This window comes from Fistularia commersonii, chromosome 18, assembly GCF_037954325.1.
Source record: "Fistularia commersonii isolate RoL2024-O1a breed Wild chromosome 18, RoL_Fcom_v1.0, whole genome shotgun sequence".
In the NCBI taxonomy this organism is placed as follows: domain Eukaryota; kingdom Metazoa; phylum Chordata; class Actinopteri; order Syngnathiformes; family Fistulariidae; genus Fistularia; species Fistularia commersonii.
The window spans coordinates 13,190,069-13,208,528 of NC_141301.1; the positions used below are offsets into that span (position 1 = coordinate 13,190,069).

General features: G+C 44.7%; 1 protein-coding gene across 1 annotated transcript; it reads left to right on the forward strand.

The window, feature by feature from the left end:
• Nucleotides 1–998: 998 nt before the first annotated feature.
• Nucleotides 999–18,235, forward strand: LOC147224452 (histone H2A-like). Its single transcript, XM_086164683.1, has 2 exons — nt 999–1,132; nt 17,813–18,235. Exon 2 carries the CDS (start codon nt 17,822–17,824, stop codon nt 18,233–18,235), a length of 414 nt encoding a protein of 137 aa, XP_086020809.1. The 5' UTR covers nt 999–1,132; nt 17,813–17,821.
• The last annotated feature ends 225 nt before the right edge of the window (nt 18,236–18,460 follow it).

Sequence of the window (18,460 nt, forward strand, 5' to 3'; positions counted from 1 at the left end):
GCGCACATGTGTCCGACTCTGAGAGCGGGACCGATAACAGGCGGATGAGTGACGAGGGCCGGAGCCGCAGAACATGACGCTCCTGAGATGCATTAACGCAGACAGCCTTTCCGAGCTCCCTCCAAGAGGCAGGACGGGGAAAACAAAAAAAAAAAAAAAAAAAAAAAAAAAAGGAGACGGGGAGAAGGGACGCCTGGCATAAAGATCAGATTAGCACTTTAAAACATCTGTGAACTCGTCCAGCCCAAACTACCACTTCCCCACAGAATTGGACCTGATCTTGCTTTTTCCCCTCCTCCTCCTCCTGGCTTGCCACCTCCCTTTTCCTCCTCGCTCTGCTTTTCTCTGTAATTGTTGCCTTATCTAATCATGAACTGCTCCTATGCTATATTTATTTCAGCCAGAAAAATAAGAACGTTTTCATCCAAACACGTGTATCATGTAAAATTAATGATTATGTTTGTTTGTTGGTTTTTTAAACCAAACTAAAACTATGTTGGAGACCGTCTGGCGAGCTGTTATTCTTCTTGCAGATATCGTGACTGGAAACCATATGTTTGGTGCGACACCTTATCCTGAATTTAAATTGGGTCAGCTCGGACGGTTTTATTTATTCCGATGACCCGTTTAAGGTCATGTTTCCGCGTGTAACCAAAGATCATGAACTTTAATGCAGCGTCATTGTTCTACCACTCGGCCCGCCTCGGTGGGTGTGGGCATCTCTACCGCCGCTTTGCTCCGATTTGCTGTTTTGGATCAGTTCAATCGGGTTTTACGCCAGTTTTAACTTACTTCACTGCTGTGCAACAAAACCCGGGACAATCGGAGATGGAAGAGATACTGTAAGTTAATGATTCACCATCCTTTTCTGAGACTTTGGGAGTTTTCCGTTTGGTCCAAAACCAAACTACAGCCCGGAAAAAAACGGGATCTGACCTTCAGCTGTGGCGTGATTCTCAATTGAAGGCTCTTTGGGCTGTTCAAACTTTTTGGAACAATCACAGGAAGCCTTGGCTAGCGTGCGTTGCGGGTAATAATCCACAGATAAGCAAGGAAGGAGTCGACGGATGCTCGCCGCAAGAATGCTACTCCCTCTCCCAAAAGAAAAAGATACATCTAAATCCGTCCACAGGTGAATTTCAAATGACATCGGTCAGAGCGTGCATTGTCGTCGTGACATTTCCGCCACCGGTTCCTGTTTATAAGAATATATGCAGTTTTTGTGGGTATTTATAGATCTGGCCTTTAGCTGACGGATCTCAGCTGGCTTGAATCGATAGAGGAGCGAGAAAGGCTGCGAGAGTGCAGAAGGGAGGAGGAATCCAGGGAACCTTATGAGAGACTTCAAATGGGGAGGAGCGGCGTCTTAAATACGATGCTAGGAGGCCAGCAAAGAGACAAGAAAATGAGGAGTGAAATCAGAGAACTTTGGTTGGACACCAGATAAACAGGAGCATTCTGAACTGTAACAGGCTCATGGGACAGCAGGGGAGTCCAGCCAGAAGAATCTCGCGGTAATCAAAGGGAAGCGCTCCAACCAAATGTCGTGCTGCTTCTCTTCAAAGATTGACCGAATTTGATGGAGGTTGAAGAGAGGGAACTCTTTCAGGGCAAGTAGGTTGTCTGAGGCCAAAGAACATTCATGCTGTCAGTGGGGATGGAGGGATGTCTGGAAAAGGGGAGTGTCCCGGGGAGAAAGGGTAGCTCTGTCAGTTTAAATCTGAGTCTGAGGTCGATTAGTTGTGTCTTCAAAACCAGCCGTTGGTGTTTTGAGGGAAAACGGGAGTGTCATCGGCATATAATAAGAGGCCAGGAGACAATATATGAACATACGTTTGCGTATGCTAAATAGCCGTACTTCCTTTATTCATGATAAAGGGGTGACGGGGTGCTGGCGCCAGGGAGGTTGGGTACACCCTGACCTCACAGGGTCATCTTTGAGCGTTCACTCACAATCACACCTGCAGACAATTTGGAGTTGCAACTTAACCTAACGTACGTGTGAGTGTTTTTTTGTTTTGGTTTTTTTTTTCGGACAGAGCCTGCAGACAACCCAGACAAGGAGAAGATGCAAACCTTTTTGCTCTGCGACGGGCACGTTAACCGTATGTCCATATGCGGCAACATTGAGCATTTCTTTGATTAGAATACAAGCGTTTTATACCGTCAGCCTGCAGAAAGGAATGTAGAAAGATAGTGACATGGATTAATCTTTGTGGCGGTGCCTCGAGAAAGACTAGAATAGAATAGAACTTTATTAATACCGAAGGAAATTCTTTTGCCGGAAGGCTACAAAATCACATACATTCACTGGAAAAATGATATTGATTTTATTGCTGTCAGATTTCCCTCTTGCACAAAGGGAAGGAGTTATATCGTACGATGGCCACAGGTAAAAAAGACCTTCTGTGGTGCTCCTCGGTGGTCTCAGTCTACGGCCGAAAGTGCTGTGGTAGGCCTTCAGTCCAGCATGCAAGGGGCGAGAGGCGTTGTTTGTGATACTGAGCGGCTTCTTCAGCATCCTCTTGTCAAACTCGTCCACAAACAAGTCCGATTCAACCCCCAAGATGGAGACAGCCCTCCCGATGAGCTTATTAAGTCTGCTAGCGTCGGCTGCCTTTGGCCAACTGGACTCCACCATCTGCGGCATGGCTCTGTAGACGTTGAAAGACCCGAGTCCCCTATGGAAGAACGGGCAGCTCTGACCATTCTCGTATACGGCAGTTGTGAATAAACTAGTCCAGTCTAGTTTATTGTGTCTATGGACGCCCAGGTACTTGATGTGAACATCTGTCCCATTGATGGAGATGGGGTTTGGACAGGTCCTCTACTTCCCAAAGTCCGCCGCCTACTCCTTTGTCTTCGTTACGTCGAGTAGCGGGCGGTTTAGTCCTGGCCTCTGCCGAGTCGCCCGAGAACTTCTGCAGAAGGGAAGGGAACTAGGCTGCGAGCACTGACTCAATGATGTCCGACGATAGACGGAAAAGGTTTGCGCAGTTAAATGGGGGAGATAATACTCAACATACAAGTAAGAGTGACTTGGAGGCATTGCGTAAGGGCCGACTGGATTGAGGTATGCTCTGCTCCGCGGGGAATTAAGTACACATGTTTACCAGTGGAAAAAGTGTTGTGCCTCTTCAGGTATTTCATGATGTTACGCAACAGTAGGAGCCCAAACATGAGGTCAACTTTGAGGGTTAGCAAATATTTAAAAGTCTTACATCACCTCCCGCTGTAATGGTTGCCTAAGGAGGCGATCCCTCCACCTGCTCGGACGCTTCGATCTCGTCCGTCCAAACCGGCAATCTGTCGTCTCAAGCGAAGGAACAACGCCGCCGTTCGTGAGCACCTTTACGTACCCGTCGGGAAGAAATGTTTCGTCTGCTCTGAGGACACATGTTTTCTGTTCCTTCCCTTCTTCCGCGCCGTGAGCGCCGAGCTGCAACTCCAAAGGGAGGAAGGGTGGGAACAGTGCAAAGGCAAAGTGATGGAAAGACTGATATGTTCCCTCTAATCTTGTCCGGTGGGCTGATGGGGAGTAGATTATTCTGCCTGAGAACGAAATGATGAGCTAAGACTCCAGTGAGACCGCTGGCATGCTAGTGTAAATAACACATTCCAAGACCGAATGATCAACTGGCAGCAGGGGTTTTAACGCAGACAACCCCACCCCCCACCCACACACACACACACACACACACACACATTAACAAATGTAAATCACCACTTGTCTCTGTGTTTGTCCGTGAGTGTGCAATAGTTATTTCCTTTTCTCGAGAGTCAGGTCTGGAGGATAATCAGGTTCCTCTGCAGACTCTCCGTGCAATGCACACAGTTATCACCACGCAATTTCATCTAAGGCCGTTTCACGACGTCACTATATATCAAAATTGGGCGTAGGCTGAGACGTCTGTAAAATATAAATCCCCTTTACAATTCTGTTTCACCCCTTGATTTTTTTTTTTTTTTTAGCCCCAATTTAACTGAGATCAATTCAAAATCCAGATTTTTATAAACTATTTCACTATCAATCCGATGTCCAGCTGAGATCAGTTTACTGGAAGTATTTACACACTTGACATCAAGCCAGGCTGACACATGGTCCTGCAGATTCCCAAAACTTGGTCTGAGTCAACATCAGGTGTGCGAGAGTGTGTGTGTGTGTGTGTGTGTGTGAGGGTCGGGATGCTATGAGCTTCGCATTTGGCAGATCGTGACAAAAGTCAGTAGGAAGGAGGATGAGAAAAGCCAGCCAAGAGGCCATGGAGCGTTTCCATCTGAGAGCTTTCGGGACTTCGACAAAACCTTTTGTAATAACAGTGAGCGCTGTAGCAGGTGTCCACATTATACTTGTTTTGTAGATGCCTGGCAAAAGAAGTTGAAAACCATAACAGAATTCCAATATAATTTAAAAGGATATTATGTTTTATTAGGAGAGAGAGAGAAACATCCTGACTGGGGTTCGGTCGCGGAATGGAAACACCTAAAAGAGGTTGTATAAACATCCTTCACACCCCATTTTAGTTTATATAGGAAGCAACTCAGGAACTGAAGGCTGGGAGTGTTGACTCCATCAAATCACAGCAGGAGGAAATGTGAGAATATCTATGACACAGACATCGTAGTGGGCAAAGTTATCGCGCATGTAAATATCAGTAATCGCGGAGAGACGTCGTCTGGCAAGTGCAGAACTTCTGATTTCCCAGTTTGAACAATAGATTTCCTGCGTTTGTCGTTACCTGCTCTCTACGAAGGAAAAGGGGGAGCGAGTTGCATTTCTTCGAAATGATCAAAGAAGTAATGATGCTGTTTATATTTGCGTTCAGCCCTCGAATCGACATCGATTCTTTGGATTATTGCGTGAAAGCACTTTGCGCAGAATTTGGTGGGATGAAAACGACCACGTGGTTTAAAATGACGTCTGTGCGGGAATTAATACTCTGAAGTTGAGCAGTATGGTGCCTCCAGAAAGTAATTTTGACCGTCACGCCACGGCAAATCTATCTCAAAAACGCCCCTCTATCTTTTCTCCTGCAGAAATCGATTTCACCGACTGGCTTTTTCCCCACCCAGGCCAAACCCTCATTCCTCCCTTCATTGACCGAACAGCTTGTCCTGCGGTCGGGGTGGCGAGGAGCAGACCTGAGCTGCCATTGGGCGAACCCGGGGGAACCCCACGCAGAACACACTGTTGGAATTGAACCAGAGACCTTCTAAACAGTTCATGCATTAAATATGTTTTTGTGAAGGACGTTGGAAGCACGGGTGGACAAAAACCTGCTGTTCTATTTCTATTCCTGCACAAACTGTACAGCATAGGTGTCAAACTCTGGCCCGCGGGCTAAATTTGGCCCGCAGTGTAATAATATTTGGCCGGCAAAGCCACACCAAATGACTATTAGAGCTGGCCCTACAGCGCATGTACCGCTAATACGACAAATCCCAGAACGCTCTTCTGTTGTTTTGGCGCGAAAACCGCGACAGCACCTGTAAAAGCCTTACTCCTCCGTTGACAGTAGTCATAGCGACCTTATGCTAATACTAGCACTGTGCTACTACTCTGAAAATTGACAAAAAAAAAGGTAGAGTAGATCAGTGTGTAGCAAACTGAGCTATAATTACCGATTTCTTTACACGATTTTTCTTGCTACTCCAAGAGACGGGCTTGAATGGTTTCACGTTCATCGAAGGATATTATTATTAGTTAATTGATTTATTATTGTTATTTTATTTTTACATTATTATTAGCCTGTGGAAAAAGGTTATTGTTGAAATTCAATTCAGGGGGCTGCAGATAAAGAGGCATACAAGTTGTATTTAATTGTTTTTCAAGAAATGAATGCCATATGATTCATTTGAATTTCAATTTTACACGTGTACAATATTATGTGTTGTATAGAATGAAGATTTGGGTCCAAATGAAAAGGTTCATTGTTATATCTGAGGACGATTTTTTTTTCAATAAATATCAATGTCGGCCCGCGACTTTATCCTAGTTTTGAATTTTGGGCCGCTGTGTATTTGAGCTTGCCACCCCCGCTGTGCAGTATGTGCTGCCGAATACTTGTTGCTCTTCGCGGAGCAGTCAAAAAGAGGTTTCTCGAGCAGTTCGATAATTGATTATCGTGATCGGGACTTGAAGAGCGAACAATCGTCCCGTCTAGTTCTTTCCCTGCTTTTCACCGCAGGCCTTCTGCCAGATCCGAATCTCTTGAAATCAACATAAATCGAATAAATCGAGTTGTATTCTCCGCTAGGGTGCTTTTCAAATTCACTTTTGAATAAGTATGCACAGTTTCAGTCTGGTACAAACACCGGATCGACAAAAAAAAAAAAAAAAAAAAAACACCTCGCCAAAGTCACAAGTGACCAGCGGAACAACGTTGTTCTTAACCACCCTCGGATTTATGGCTCTGTCACCTCGGCCCTTCCCCAGTCCTGTTCTGGTCAAAGCAACAAAACAATAACATAAATCAACTTTCAGGTCCGTCGCCAGAATGAGAAAAACAAACCCCGAGGAGAGCGTCGTCTTCCTTCCCCGACACAGACACGAGCGCAAACAAACACGAGGCGCGGATCGGCAACATGCTATTTGAACATTTATTGACCGACCTGAGGGGAGCGAATCGGAGGCGTGCGATTCAGATAGATGAGTAAAGGAAAATTTAAAGAGCGGCAAAAAAACAGATGGGGAAACGGAAGCGAAAATATGACAAAGAGGAGACGGGACACGACACAACGATCGAAATATTTCAGAAAGCGGGTGTGTGTGTGTGATCTGCACTTCACAGGGAAATCACTTCAACTTATTTGACCCTCCGTCGCACACGTTCAGGTGCAATTTTAAACCGTTGTCCTTTTAAGGAAACGGCGCCGAACGCTTTAAGGCAAAGGAATGCGTCGGGACATTTGCCGGAATGCGACTTTTACGTTTACGTCTGTCCGACTGCGGAATAAGAGATAACTAAAAAGAGTTCGGAATGAGCTGTTAGGAGACACAAGGCTCTATTTTCATAGGAAAATGTGTTTTTCCCCCACTGATGTAGCACCTGAAAATGTATTCTGACAATCATCAAGATGTGTGTGTGTTTATGTGTGTATGTGTGTGTGTGTGTGTGTGTGTGTGTGCGCTCGCAGGCCCGATTTCAGTGATTTTGCCAATGGTTTCTAACAAGAATGTGAGATTGAGTCACTTGTTTCTGTTGTCGGTCTCCCTGCTGTCTATTTATTCGTGTATATCTTTCCTATCTTCTGCCTTCTAACTGTCTATTTTTATATTCATCTTTATTTTCAACATTATTTTGACGCTGCTGTGACAAAAGAATAAGACGTGAAACGGTTTCAAAAAATGTAACATATGTACGATGCTGACTCTGGCTTGGTGGTGTCATATACGGGGGAAGGGATTATGACAAAACGCATTTATATCCTTTTATTCGTTTTATTTTCTATTTTGGGATGCTTTGCTGCTTGTCAGAAAGGAAAGTTTTGGGCTTGTTGTCAAACAAAAAGAGGGCTTCCACCATGTGTCCGCATCAAACTGGGTTTGGATCCATGAATACACACGAATGCCTGGAACAGAAATTCATAATGTGTTTTCTTTCATCGAGATGTAAAATGGGAAATAAAAGTTACCATGCCGCGGCATGTAATGTTTCATTTATACTTTATATAGAGATGTTTATATAGATATATGGATCCAGTCGTAGATTGAGCTTTTGCATGTTTATGTTGGAGGAAAACAGGCCAAACGTCCCGAGAAAGTGAGCGAGAGGATGGGAATTGTTTCTGTCGAAAGAATTAAAGCAATTCCGGGAAACCTCCGGCTGTGAAATACGCCGAGTTTATTAGCGAGCAGGGTTTTACCGTTTGTCCCGTGAATGGAGGGGAGGGAGGGGGTACTTTTCTGGAAAAAAAAAGACCTTTTTCAACAACAGTATTTTTGTAACAGAGACCGAAAATCCTAATTGGACGGAAGCCTCCGCGGTCGAGTTCCATTTCTGTCTTTCTTTCTACGTGACGGAGGGGAGGGGAGGAACAAATGCCAGGACTGCCACTTCCTACACCGCCGTTCTCAGGGAAGCGGCGGGGCTGGGAACAGGAAACTCCACGAGAAGACATCAGAGACGGACGGAAATGAACATCTAAAGAAATGGAGCGCGTAAATGCCTATGTGTGTGTTCTGCGCATGTTTGCCGGCGTGTGCTGGATGATGAGGTACCAGGGGTGTGCGGAGGAGAGAGGGGGCAGGAAAGGGACCGAGGAGCGAGGGAGGGGAAAGGCAGCCAAAGCAAGTAATGGCTGAAAAGAAAGAAATGCAGAAAGTAAAAAGAGGAAAAACAGATGGTTGAGAAGAAGGGAGGAATGGTAGTTTTTCACAGGTGGGATGGGTGGCTGGGTACGATGGAAAATCTCTTTGTCCGTCTTTCCTCCCCTTCTAATGACGTGGCGTAGGATTCGCCGCGTCTCTCGATTCCCACACACCGGCGCTCGGTGCCAGATCAGATCCCGCTCTCGTTTTTTTTTTTATTTTTCCCCGAGATCCACGCGGTGTTTTCCTGCTCTTTTTTTTTTTTTTTTTAAAAAAAAGGGATATGGTTTTCTTATGGTATGGACATATGGTAGCCATCACAGCTGGATTAGTACCTGAGGGGGATTACGGATGCGTAGCGGGGTGACGCGAAAGACGAGCGTTGTGGAGGTGGTGGTTGGAGAGGAGTGGAGGGAAGGGCGTGGGAAGTGAAGGGGAAGAATGATATTCTTGACATGTCCAAAAATCTGAATTTCCTAAAATAGTTAGAACAGGGTCTGCTGCTGTTGGAAACAGATAACTATATTCTTTTACCGCGGCCCGACGAAAACAGCATCGAGGAGGCAGCTATTCAGTTTGCGAGGTCGCTTTTAGTTGATCCATTCCAGGTTTATTTGCAATTTTTAGATTTGCCTTTTTAGCTCTGAAAGGCTTCGCTCTTCAGATTTATCACTTTGATGGATGGATGATGGCTGTGCAGCAGAGCTACGGAGGATTTTCAACGCTCAGTTAAGACATCGCTTCTCAAACGGGCTCAATGAATCGCCCAACAAGTGACTAAATCGTAACGTTTTCTCCGAATAACTCACAGAAATATAGGCGTGAAAGCCGAGCGAGGTCAACGATAAAAGCATTGACGGGGCCTATCGGAGGTTCACTTAGCTTAGCGTGTTACCAAAATCAAAAACAGATTTTAATTCCAATTAATCGTACCTCCTGCTTGTTTTTGGACTGTTGGAGGAACCCGGTGGAAAAAAACAATGACGAGAACATGGAAATTCTTGTCGAAATGTTCCTGTCGTGGCAACCGGACTTGAATTTCGCCACCCTGCCGCCCGCTTTCATAAACATTTCTCAGAAATACCGGGGAAGGAGCCGCCTCCGTCGCGGCACTGCGTGAGGGCAATGCTATCCCTTTAAAATCCGTCACATTTAATCAGCGAGAGGAGCCGTTGACACAGCAGGAGATAGCCTCATCAACAGCGGATATGTCTGGAGGTCATTGTTATTTATTCCTCCTTTCCTTGAACTGTGGAGGCATCAGGATAATTGAAAAGTCTTTGACAATTTTCATGCGAAAAAAAAACACATTGTCCAGTTGAGAATGCTGTCATAGGTTCTTAACCCATATATTATGTTCAGGGTCAATTTGACCCATTGGGTCAATGGGTCAAATGGGTCAAATTGACCCTTAACATAATATGAGGGTTAAAAAGTAAAAATACAATAGTATACACGAATCGATCACAGTTGGGCATTTATAAATTATCAATCATAAATATTCATAAATCTATAAATCATCTGCCTTTGACTTCACCAAACAGCCGATTCCCTTCCCGATGTTACTTTTTAAATATAACATGGTAACATCCAGGTGTCTTAGAAGTAAACCGCATAGGGGAACTGCCATTCTCAAGCTAAACATATATATATATATATATATATATATATATATATACATTATTTGGTACATTCTGTGGTGTTATTACTGAGCGGAAGTATATTTCAGCAATGGCTGGTTGAGTTCCAGGACTGCAGGACCGTCCAAAGTATTGGTTTCCAGGAAATCTTCATGGCCACCCTGTTCCGTCCACGGCGAAGCTCTCCGCGGCAGAGTCAATTATTCTAAAAGGGAATTAATCTGTCGCTGTCGCAGTTACATTTTCCCCGCTTCTCGGCGGACGATAAATGCTGCTGGTCGGCCGGCGTGCCTTCATGGGGCTCAGCAGTAATGAGCACTTAGTGCTATAATTTGCCAAATGCAATATAGATCCCATATTGATAATGTTACCCTCCATACGCTCCATTGATCATACCGTTCCTATCAAGGGCTATGTTTAAATCATTTTGTCGTAACGTATCGCGACGTTGCCATTTCTGCTTGAGCCTCTACACAATTTAGGTATTTCAGGTTGTTTTTTTTTTTTTATTAAACAGTGAAGCCAAATTTCAAGCAAATGCCAAAACTTTTTTTTTTTTTTTTTTTTGAAATTTCACAGAAAAAGTTAACAAATGATCACTTTGGCGTCTTACGGTCGGCATCATTTGGCAACAGCCGTTTGGCAAATCAGCGGCTTCATTAAGGGAATATAAAACGCGCAAACGCTTTGGTGACATTGGAACAAGAGTAGAAGTCAAACTCCTGTGTACTGCATTACTCATTTAACACACAGATATATCACAAATTCTTTACGATCATCAGATAACAGCTGTGAGTCGACAACACTTACCCCATCATGCGGGATGTTCCTACATTATGTAATCAGATTACCCCGTGAAACTCGCACACAACAACTACAGAAACCGGTCATTCAAAACCATGAAAAGTGCTTGATTTAAAAAAATGTGTATTCGTCAAGATAAACGGTCTATAATACCTTACGCCAGATAGCATTCGAGAGGCATACGAACACCATCTGCTAAAGTCTGAAACTTTGTACAAAAGGACAAAATGAAAGCATCATTGACAGAAACTATTATCCTGCGCTGAGGGATGAAACGAGATAAGGGTTGAAACAAAAGTCAGCCAAAGCCACACACACAATAGAGAAGGAGTATAAAAACTTTACACCGCAAGACGCATGACAAGAGAATCATGGCACAGGACGATCACTCTGCGAGAGCGAGGTCTTTCACACGCGGCGCTTTGGTGATGTGTGCGCTCTCCAAGCTGTTCTGCAGAAACAGGAAAGTTTGAGGACAGGAAACTCAGCGATCGGCCAAGGAAACTGAGCGCAGCAGACGCAAGACGCATCACCTGGTCTCCAGCAGTGCTGGCAGAGAGCGGCGAGGCCCTGGACTCTAGACATCTAGAGTCTGCAGAGGTCTGGTCAAATGTGATCTCTGTGGTAAGACCTGCAAGTCATCTGTGCAGGAAATAACAAGAACTGTGGCGCAGAAAAACGGCAGCAGGTGTTCTGGACAGATGAGTCGAAATGTGGAATATTTGGCTCAGACGGAAGGCAGTTTGTCCACTGAAGTGCTGGAAAGCGTCGGGAATCGGCCTCCGCACGCAACAGGCAAACATGACGGAGCTTCCTTGAGTTTGGAGCGGCTTTTCGACAAATGGAGTTGAGTCAGACTTAATAGTTCTAATAATGTTAAGTACGGGAAGATTTATATTTGTCGCGCTGGATCATCAGGAAGGCATCACGCTGGCCTCGAATATATTTCTTAGACAAGACACTCAGCAGTCGCAAAACTAATAGAGAGTTACAGAGAGAGTTTGGATCCCCTGGAATCCTGTGAGAACTCTCCACCAGCGTCGCTGCTCTGTTGTGCTGGCAAGTTTTTCATTTAACGGCGGTGATTTTTCTGCCTCGTACCTGGAAGGTCGCCGTTTGGATTCCAGCTGGAGGCCTTTCTGCATGGAGTCTCCATGTTCCTCCCACGATCCAAAAACATGCGGGCGCTTCATTGGAGGCCCTAAATCACAGGTGTCAAACTCTGGCCCGTGGGCCAAGAGTGGCCCGCAGTGTAATTATTTTTGGCCCCAAAAGCCATACTAAATAATATGTGCCGGCCCTCCGGTATTATAGCCTGCAGCGTATGTACCTCTAATATCACAAATCCCAGAATGCTCTGCTGGTGTTTTGGCATGAAAATCACAACAGGACCCATAAACGTCTTCTCCTCTGTTGACAGTTATCATAGCAACCTTATGCTAATACTGGTAATGTACTACCCTTCCAAAAAATAGCAAAAAGTAAGGCAGATAATCAGAGTAGATCAGTGTGTAGCTGATTGAGCTATAATGAATGTTTTCTTGATGCACTATCATTATTATTATTATTATTTTATTTTTGCATGTATTATCAGCCTGTGGTAAAAGGTTAAATATTTAACTCAGAAAGTTGCAAATAAAAAGAAGCACACGATTTTTAGGTAATTTTTATTCAAATAATAAATTCCATTGATGTGTTTTTTAATTTGAATTTGAATTTTAATATTAAGTTATATATTGCCTAGCATTAATCTTTGCTTGTTCCATATACAGTTTTTAAGCACAACTTGTTTGGGTGAAAAGGGTCAGTGTTACATCTGGAGGAAGATTTTTTTTTAATAAATATCAATGTTGGCCCGCGACTTTGTCCCAGTTTTGAATTTTGGCACACTGTGTATTTGCGTTTGACACCTCTGCCCCTAAAATTGTCCAGATGTGTGAATGACAGAGCGAATCTATATGTGGCGCCGTGATTGGCCAGTCCGGGGTAAACCGCGGCTCTCGGCCAATGACAGCATGCGTAGGTTCCACGTCCACGCCGCAACCCCGGGTGCAGGATTAGCGCAGTAGATGATGAATGAATTCATTTATTATTATAGAATTCGGTTGACACGCTATTCAGATTGATTCCTTCAACTTAAAGGAATCAAAACGTGCCGACATCTTAAAGGCTTTAAGATGTCGGCACTGTCGGTTTTTAATATTTTTTTATGTCCTTTTTTTACTGTCTTGTGTTTCGTGCTGTCTTAAATTCTTAGCCCATCTGTCCTCGCCAGCATCACCCGTCAACTGCTCTTCCATCAAATCGGCTCGCCGTTTGCCGCTCTCGCCGCCATCGTTATCGGGGTTTGTCATTCTTATGATTTTTCCGTCTTTCTTCCGGATCATTAGTTTTGTCGTACGTTTCCAATTCTTGTCACTATCAGAATAAAAAAAAAAAAAAAACGAAAAAGTACTTTGTAAAGCACCTGAAAATGTTGCAGTCTATTAAGATGACGTTAATAGAAACTTCAGAATTCCCTGATATATAACAGAACTGAATGATATGAAAAGTTTAGATGATGTAAAAAATGTCAGATTTTAATGAAAATTTTATGAAACTCCTATTTTAGTGCTCTGTTGAGCAGGTGTTCTCAGTGATTTCTAAGACATGTACAAGTAATACAAAGACGTCGGAAAATATGGCTGATATCTGAGATAAGTTCTCTTTTTCAGCTGGAGGGAACCGGGCTAATGCAGAAACAATCACGGAAAAAGAATCAAAACCTCGCAGGAATTTTTAGGAGGCGACAGCCTTTGGGAACCCGGAGCGGAGGCTCTGTAAGGTTTCTTAATTAAAGTGAGTCGCATCTGAGAAACACTTACCCTCCGACGACTGGTGACAAGTCACGGTAATTGTCGTGGCGCATTAGCTTCGAATTACCAGAGGCCCAGACGACTTCGACGCCTTCGCTTCGCCGTCTGGGCGAAATATCAATATCATCTGGGAAACGGCGAGATCGGGAGGGAAGCGGTTGACGATGAAAAGATGATGAACCACTCAGAGAGGTTCGAGATCGGTGCCATGTTCGGATTGGCAATAATTCAAATATCGGCGCCGCACTTTCCAAACGCGAGTCCGCCGACCTACATGCGCGTCTACAGGTGTGAAAGAAGTTACCATCCCTTGAATCTTATTCATACAGATGATTAATTACGATTAGACATCATTTCCTTTAGCCTACAACTTGCATATCCGTGAATGTGAGTCGTCGGAGTAAGAGCACAGCAGCCGTTATCGGGCAAAAAGACAGCGGAGGCCTTCATCTGTTCGTTTAAAATGTACGCTTGCATGTACATTCAGAAAATCAGAATCGGAGAGCGGAGCGTGCGACTTTCCCTACTTATCTAAAAATGCATCATGTCGGGCCGTGGTGTCTGTTTTTGCCATCGGTGTAAATCACCCGACAGCTTTCCCCGTCGATACGAGCTACTGTTGCTAATAAATACGGAGAGCAATCAGACTCCGTCCAGACTCAGACCCTCGAGGGGACCGGACGAAAGAACGCTTCGTCTCGACCGGTGTGAGAAATCGCAGCTCGCGGTCCGATCCGGTCTTCCGCTGACTTTTACTTCGCGCGCAGTCGCTTGAAAGTCAGCCGTTCGCATTGGGAGTCGCTCAATGACGGGCTGCCGAGCGCCGTCCCGTTCTCCTCATGTCGGGACGAAGTTGAGAGGTTGAACCGAATCACATCCAATCTGTCCAAGGACACCCTGTTGGGAAGGTCCTCGCTCAATTTGTCTTCCCGCCGCCCCGTGATTGGCCCTTTGCCACGTTTTAAAGTTAATCTCGACAGTCAGAATGTGCCTCTCCCGCTGGCTTTCTCCTCTCAATGTGTCACTGTCAGTAGAAATAGAAAAGGGGGTTGGAATCACACAAAGAACAGAACCGGTTGCCTTTAAATCGCGGTGACTCGCTTCCCGAGACGTTGAGCTTTGCGATGATAATTCTGCTCATTTCGTGCCGGCGAATGAAATTCCTATTCCGTGCGTTTAAAGTATCATGCAAAAACTAGGATTTGGGGGGCAAAAAAACAGCACCAAGCCGCTGATTCCGGTTGTAAATGTTGTGCCGTCAGAGCCGTGAGATAAACTTTCTCTGAATATGTATCCCTTTCTTCCTGTGTCGATAGAGAACATTTCTTATCAAAAGGACAGAAATAGAATTTGACGGGTCTCGACGTTCGTTTGCCGCCGGGCCCATTGTTTCTCCACCTTGCAGGAGGTGATCCCGGGCCCCGCGGGCTCGGATCCGGACGTCCGCCAGGTCCCTCTTCGGGCCCGGTTCCAGAAGGGTGCCCTGATTCCCAAATCCGGACCAGGTGCCTCGTTGCCCAGTGGTTTCAATCAGTCGGGGTAGATCTAAATCAAACACCTCGGCTTCCGGGACGCGCAAACTCCTCCGCCGAGAAAAGGTGATGAGTCAAGAGGGAGCGCATATAGAGTTACTTCAATATAGGAATGCACTTAAAGATATATTGTAGCTACAGGGAATTTTACTGTTTCCAGAATCCCAGAGTGCAGATGTGGGGAAAAAGATACTCTGAGAATAAGAGGATGAGGACAGACCTGCCGATGTGTTCGGTGTTTGTGGAATAATGTTAGCCGCATGTGTGTGTGTTTGTATTTGCATGTGTGTGTGAGTGTGTGTGTGTGTGTGTGTGTGTGTGCGTGCACGTACGCCAGCTCATGCGCTTTGAACTTTTAACAGATGAAGTTTACTCAGTTGTCAGGGAGATGGATCTGCAGGTCCGGTAGTTGTAAAAAGTGATATGCGCTATGGATACGCGAGAAAGAAATGATTCATAACAACTACTACCGTTACAGGAGGCTAAACACATAAAAAATAGGATGTGGGCCTCCGGGCGGGATTGCTTTGTCAAAGAAAATTACCGGGAACAAGACCGAGGTTTTTCACCTTCCAAAAGACAGGTGAGAAATGGGTGGAGAAGGTCCACGAGTCAAAGCGTCCTTGAAGGAGAGAACCTGATGAACTTTTACCAACGCGTCCATCCTTGAGCAAATGCCGACGTGACATCATAAGGTCGGCCCGCCAATCACGAGCTGCCTTCGAGATCTTTCATTAATCTTTATTTTCTCTCCGGAGCCGTGGCCGAGCTCACATGAGTCATCACTCACCTGGACGTCGTCGGTAATCACATCAGGCAACCGGGAGAGGCGCACTGACACCGCCGGGCCGATAATCAAACACTAAATGGCCGTGACACCTTAAGTGCTGTTTTATAACGGCTCCATCATTAAGAATGGCTTGTTTACATTATCATATCATATTTCATCGCACAATAAAACGCCCGCCCAGGAGGCTGCAGGGTGAAGCTCGGGCCTGTGCTGCCCTCTGCTGTTTCACCCAGCGCACTTTAAGAGATATTGTTATTGTGAAAGAGAAGGTAAAAAAAACAACTGTACTTTGTGTACTTTGGCATTTTTTATATTTCATTATGAATGACATGATTGAGTTATTCACCCGGACAGATTATAAGCCGTAACCCACGCTCCAAGCAAACCCGCGGAGAAAAAAGTCACGGAAGTAGAGTTGTGTGTCATAAAGACATATTTTATGATTTGAGAGTAAAGTTACCGTCGAACACAGAAGAATTCTTTAGCAGACCTGGACAGGATCGGCCAAAGCACTCATCAGCAGCTCAAGAATAAAAGTGTTATCCCAAAGTGAATATTTTTTCCAAGTTTGCATCAGAAAAACTGCCTAATCCTGACTCCAATCATGAGACTAAATTGTTAATTTTAATTCATAGCCGTTTGATCTTGCAGACCATCAGAAACATGTTATCTTATACATGTACTTGTGAATACACATGTATATACGTTACATATATTTTTATATATTTATGCATACCTTTATCTGTATTTTTATTTCTCTCTTTTGCTCTTTACTGTTCTTTCTATCTTATCTTTATGATTTACTATTTTATTCTGTGTTTTTATATAGAGTTCTATCTTGATTCTTCCCCACTTGACTCTGTAGCAGGTGCTGCTTCCGACGAAAAGCAATTTCCCCTCTGGGGGATCAATAAGGTATTCTGATACTGATGATTCAGAATACACTGGTGCAAGGGTTGATCTAACACACTGCGTGACAGAAGTCTGATAAAACCAAGGGCAATACCTGCCCAACACACCTGCTCGTTTATTTATCTTTATTTGCAAAGTAACTAAAGCTCACACTACCCTCACGTCATTGTTGTCAGCATTAAACATCTAATTTGACAAGTTGCTGAGCACAAGTCAAATTCTATTGAACTGTATTATAATGTTCCATGTATGTCCCTCTGAGCCATGTGAGGTGGACTCTATTAAAATCAAATTGAATCTTGAGGGCTAAATCAGTCACTACTTTCCCTTTCTGAAATTAAATTTCCCAAACTGAACAAATGTAGAAATAACCTGCTGCCACTGCAAACATGTGGAAAATGCAGCATCTTTTGCTTTCTAATCGACCCTGATCCTTGTCAAAGTTATGTTTCTTATATTGCTTCGGTCCGCCACGTTTTCGGGGTCATTCAGGCCACAGGTGTTTAACATTGGTCTAATCGCAACCCCCGGCCTGTCTTGTTTCGCAGAAATAAAAGCTAAAAAAGATCAGAAAGACTGATTTAATCCGACAGGAGAGAACAAAATCTCATCTTGAAGTGTCGATTTCTAAAATGAATGCAAGCGGGAAGTTGCTGCTGCAGCTGCTGATGTCAAAGTGAAGTAACGCTGGACAGCCGGGCTGCAGAGGAGCCAGGTGGCATCAATCAGCTTCAACGGCAAACTTATATAAAAGCAGCACTGTAGATTTCAATGTGCTGTTCCTGCCTGGCGTCTTAGCAAACAGACTTAGTAAGTAACAAGTGAAAGCGTTGTGTGTCTGCTGATGGAAAGCTGTGCAGATGCCTTCTTTTACCCCGCAAAGGCCTTTTATTATTTGCATAGACTGAGATGTGTGGAAGTCATTGTTGAGCTAATGTCACATTTTATTCGCCCTATAACGTAAACAGAGCCTGAAGATGTCCGGCCGTGGAAAAAAAGCAGCGGCCAAAACCAAAACTGGAGTTTCCCGGTCGTCCAGGGCAGGGATCACTTTCCCGGTGGGTCGCATCCACAGACTGCTCAGGAAGGGCAACTATGCCGAGCGAGTGGGCACCGGCAGCGCCGTCTACCTGTCAGCTGTGCTGGAATACCTCTGCGCTGAAATTCTGGAGCTGGCGGGGAACGCCAGCCGTGACAACAAGAAGCTACGTATTGCGCCGCGCCACATCTTGTTGGCGGTGAGAAACGACGAGGAACTCAACAAGCTGCTGGCCGGGGTCACGATTTCAGAGGGGGGTGTGATTCCCAATATCCAGGCGAGCCTTCTCCCCAAGAAGACAAAGATCTCACGGGACGAAAACCCGAAAAGCACTCAGTCTCAGGAATTTTAACAATTTTAATGTTTAATAAATGTTTACATGACATCCTCTCATACAAGCAGTACTGGTGTTTTCCAAGATCAGGATTAAATCATCTGGGTGGTGACTTATTTAATTTCATATCAAAGGTTATCTAACTCGCAAGTTGGCAATTCAAGGTTGAGGGTGCAGCTGTTTCATAAGGGCCTATACAGGAACACGGACTCAAGTGGGGCAGATTTTTGGACATTTTTCCTT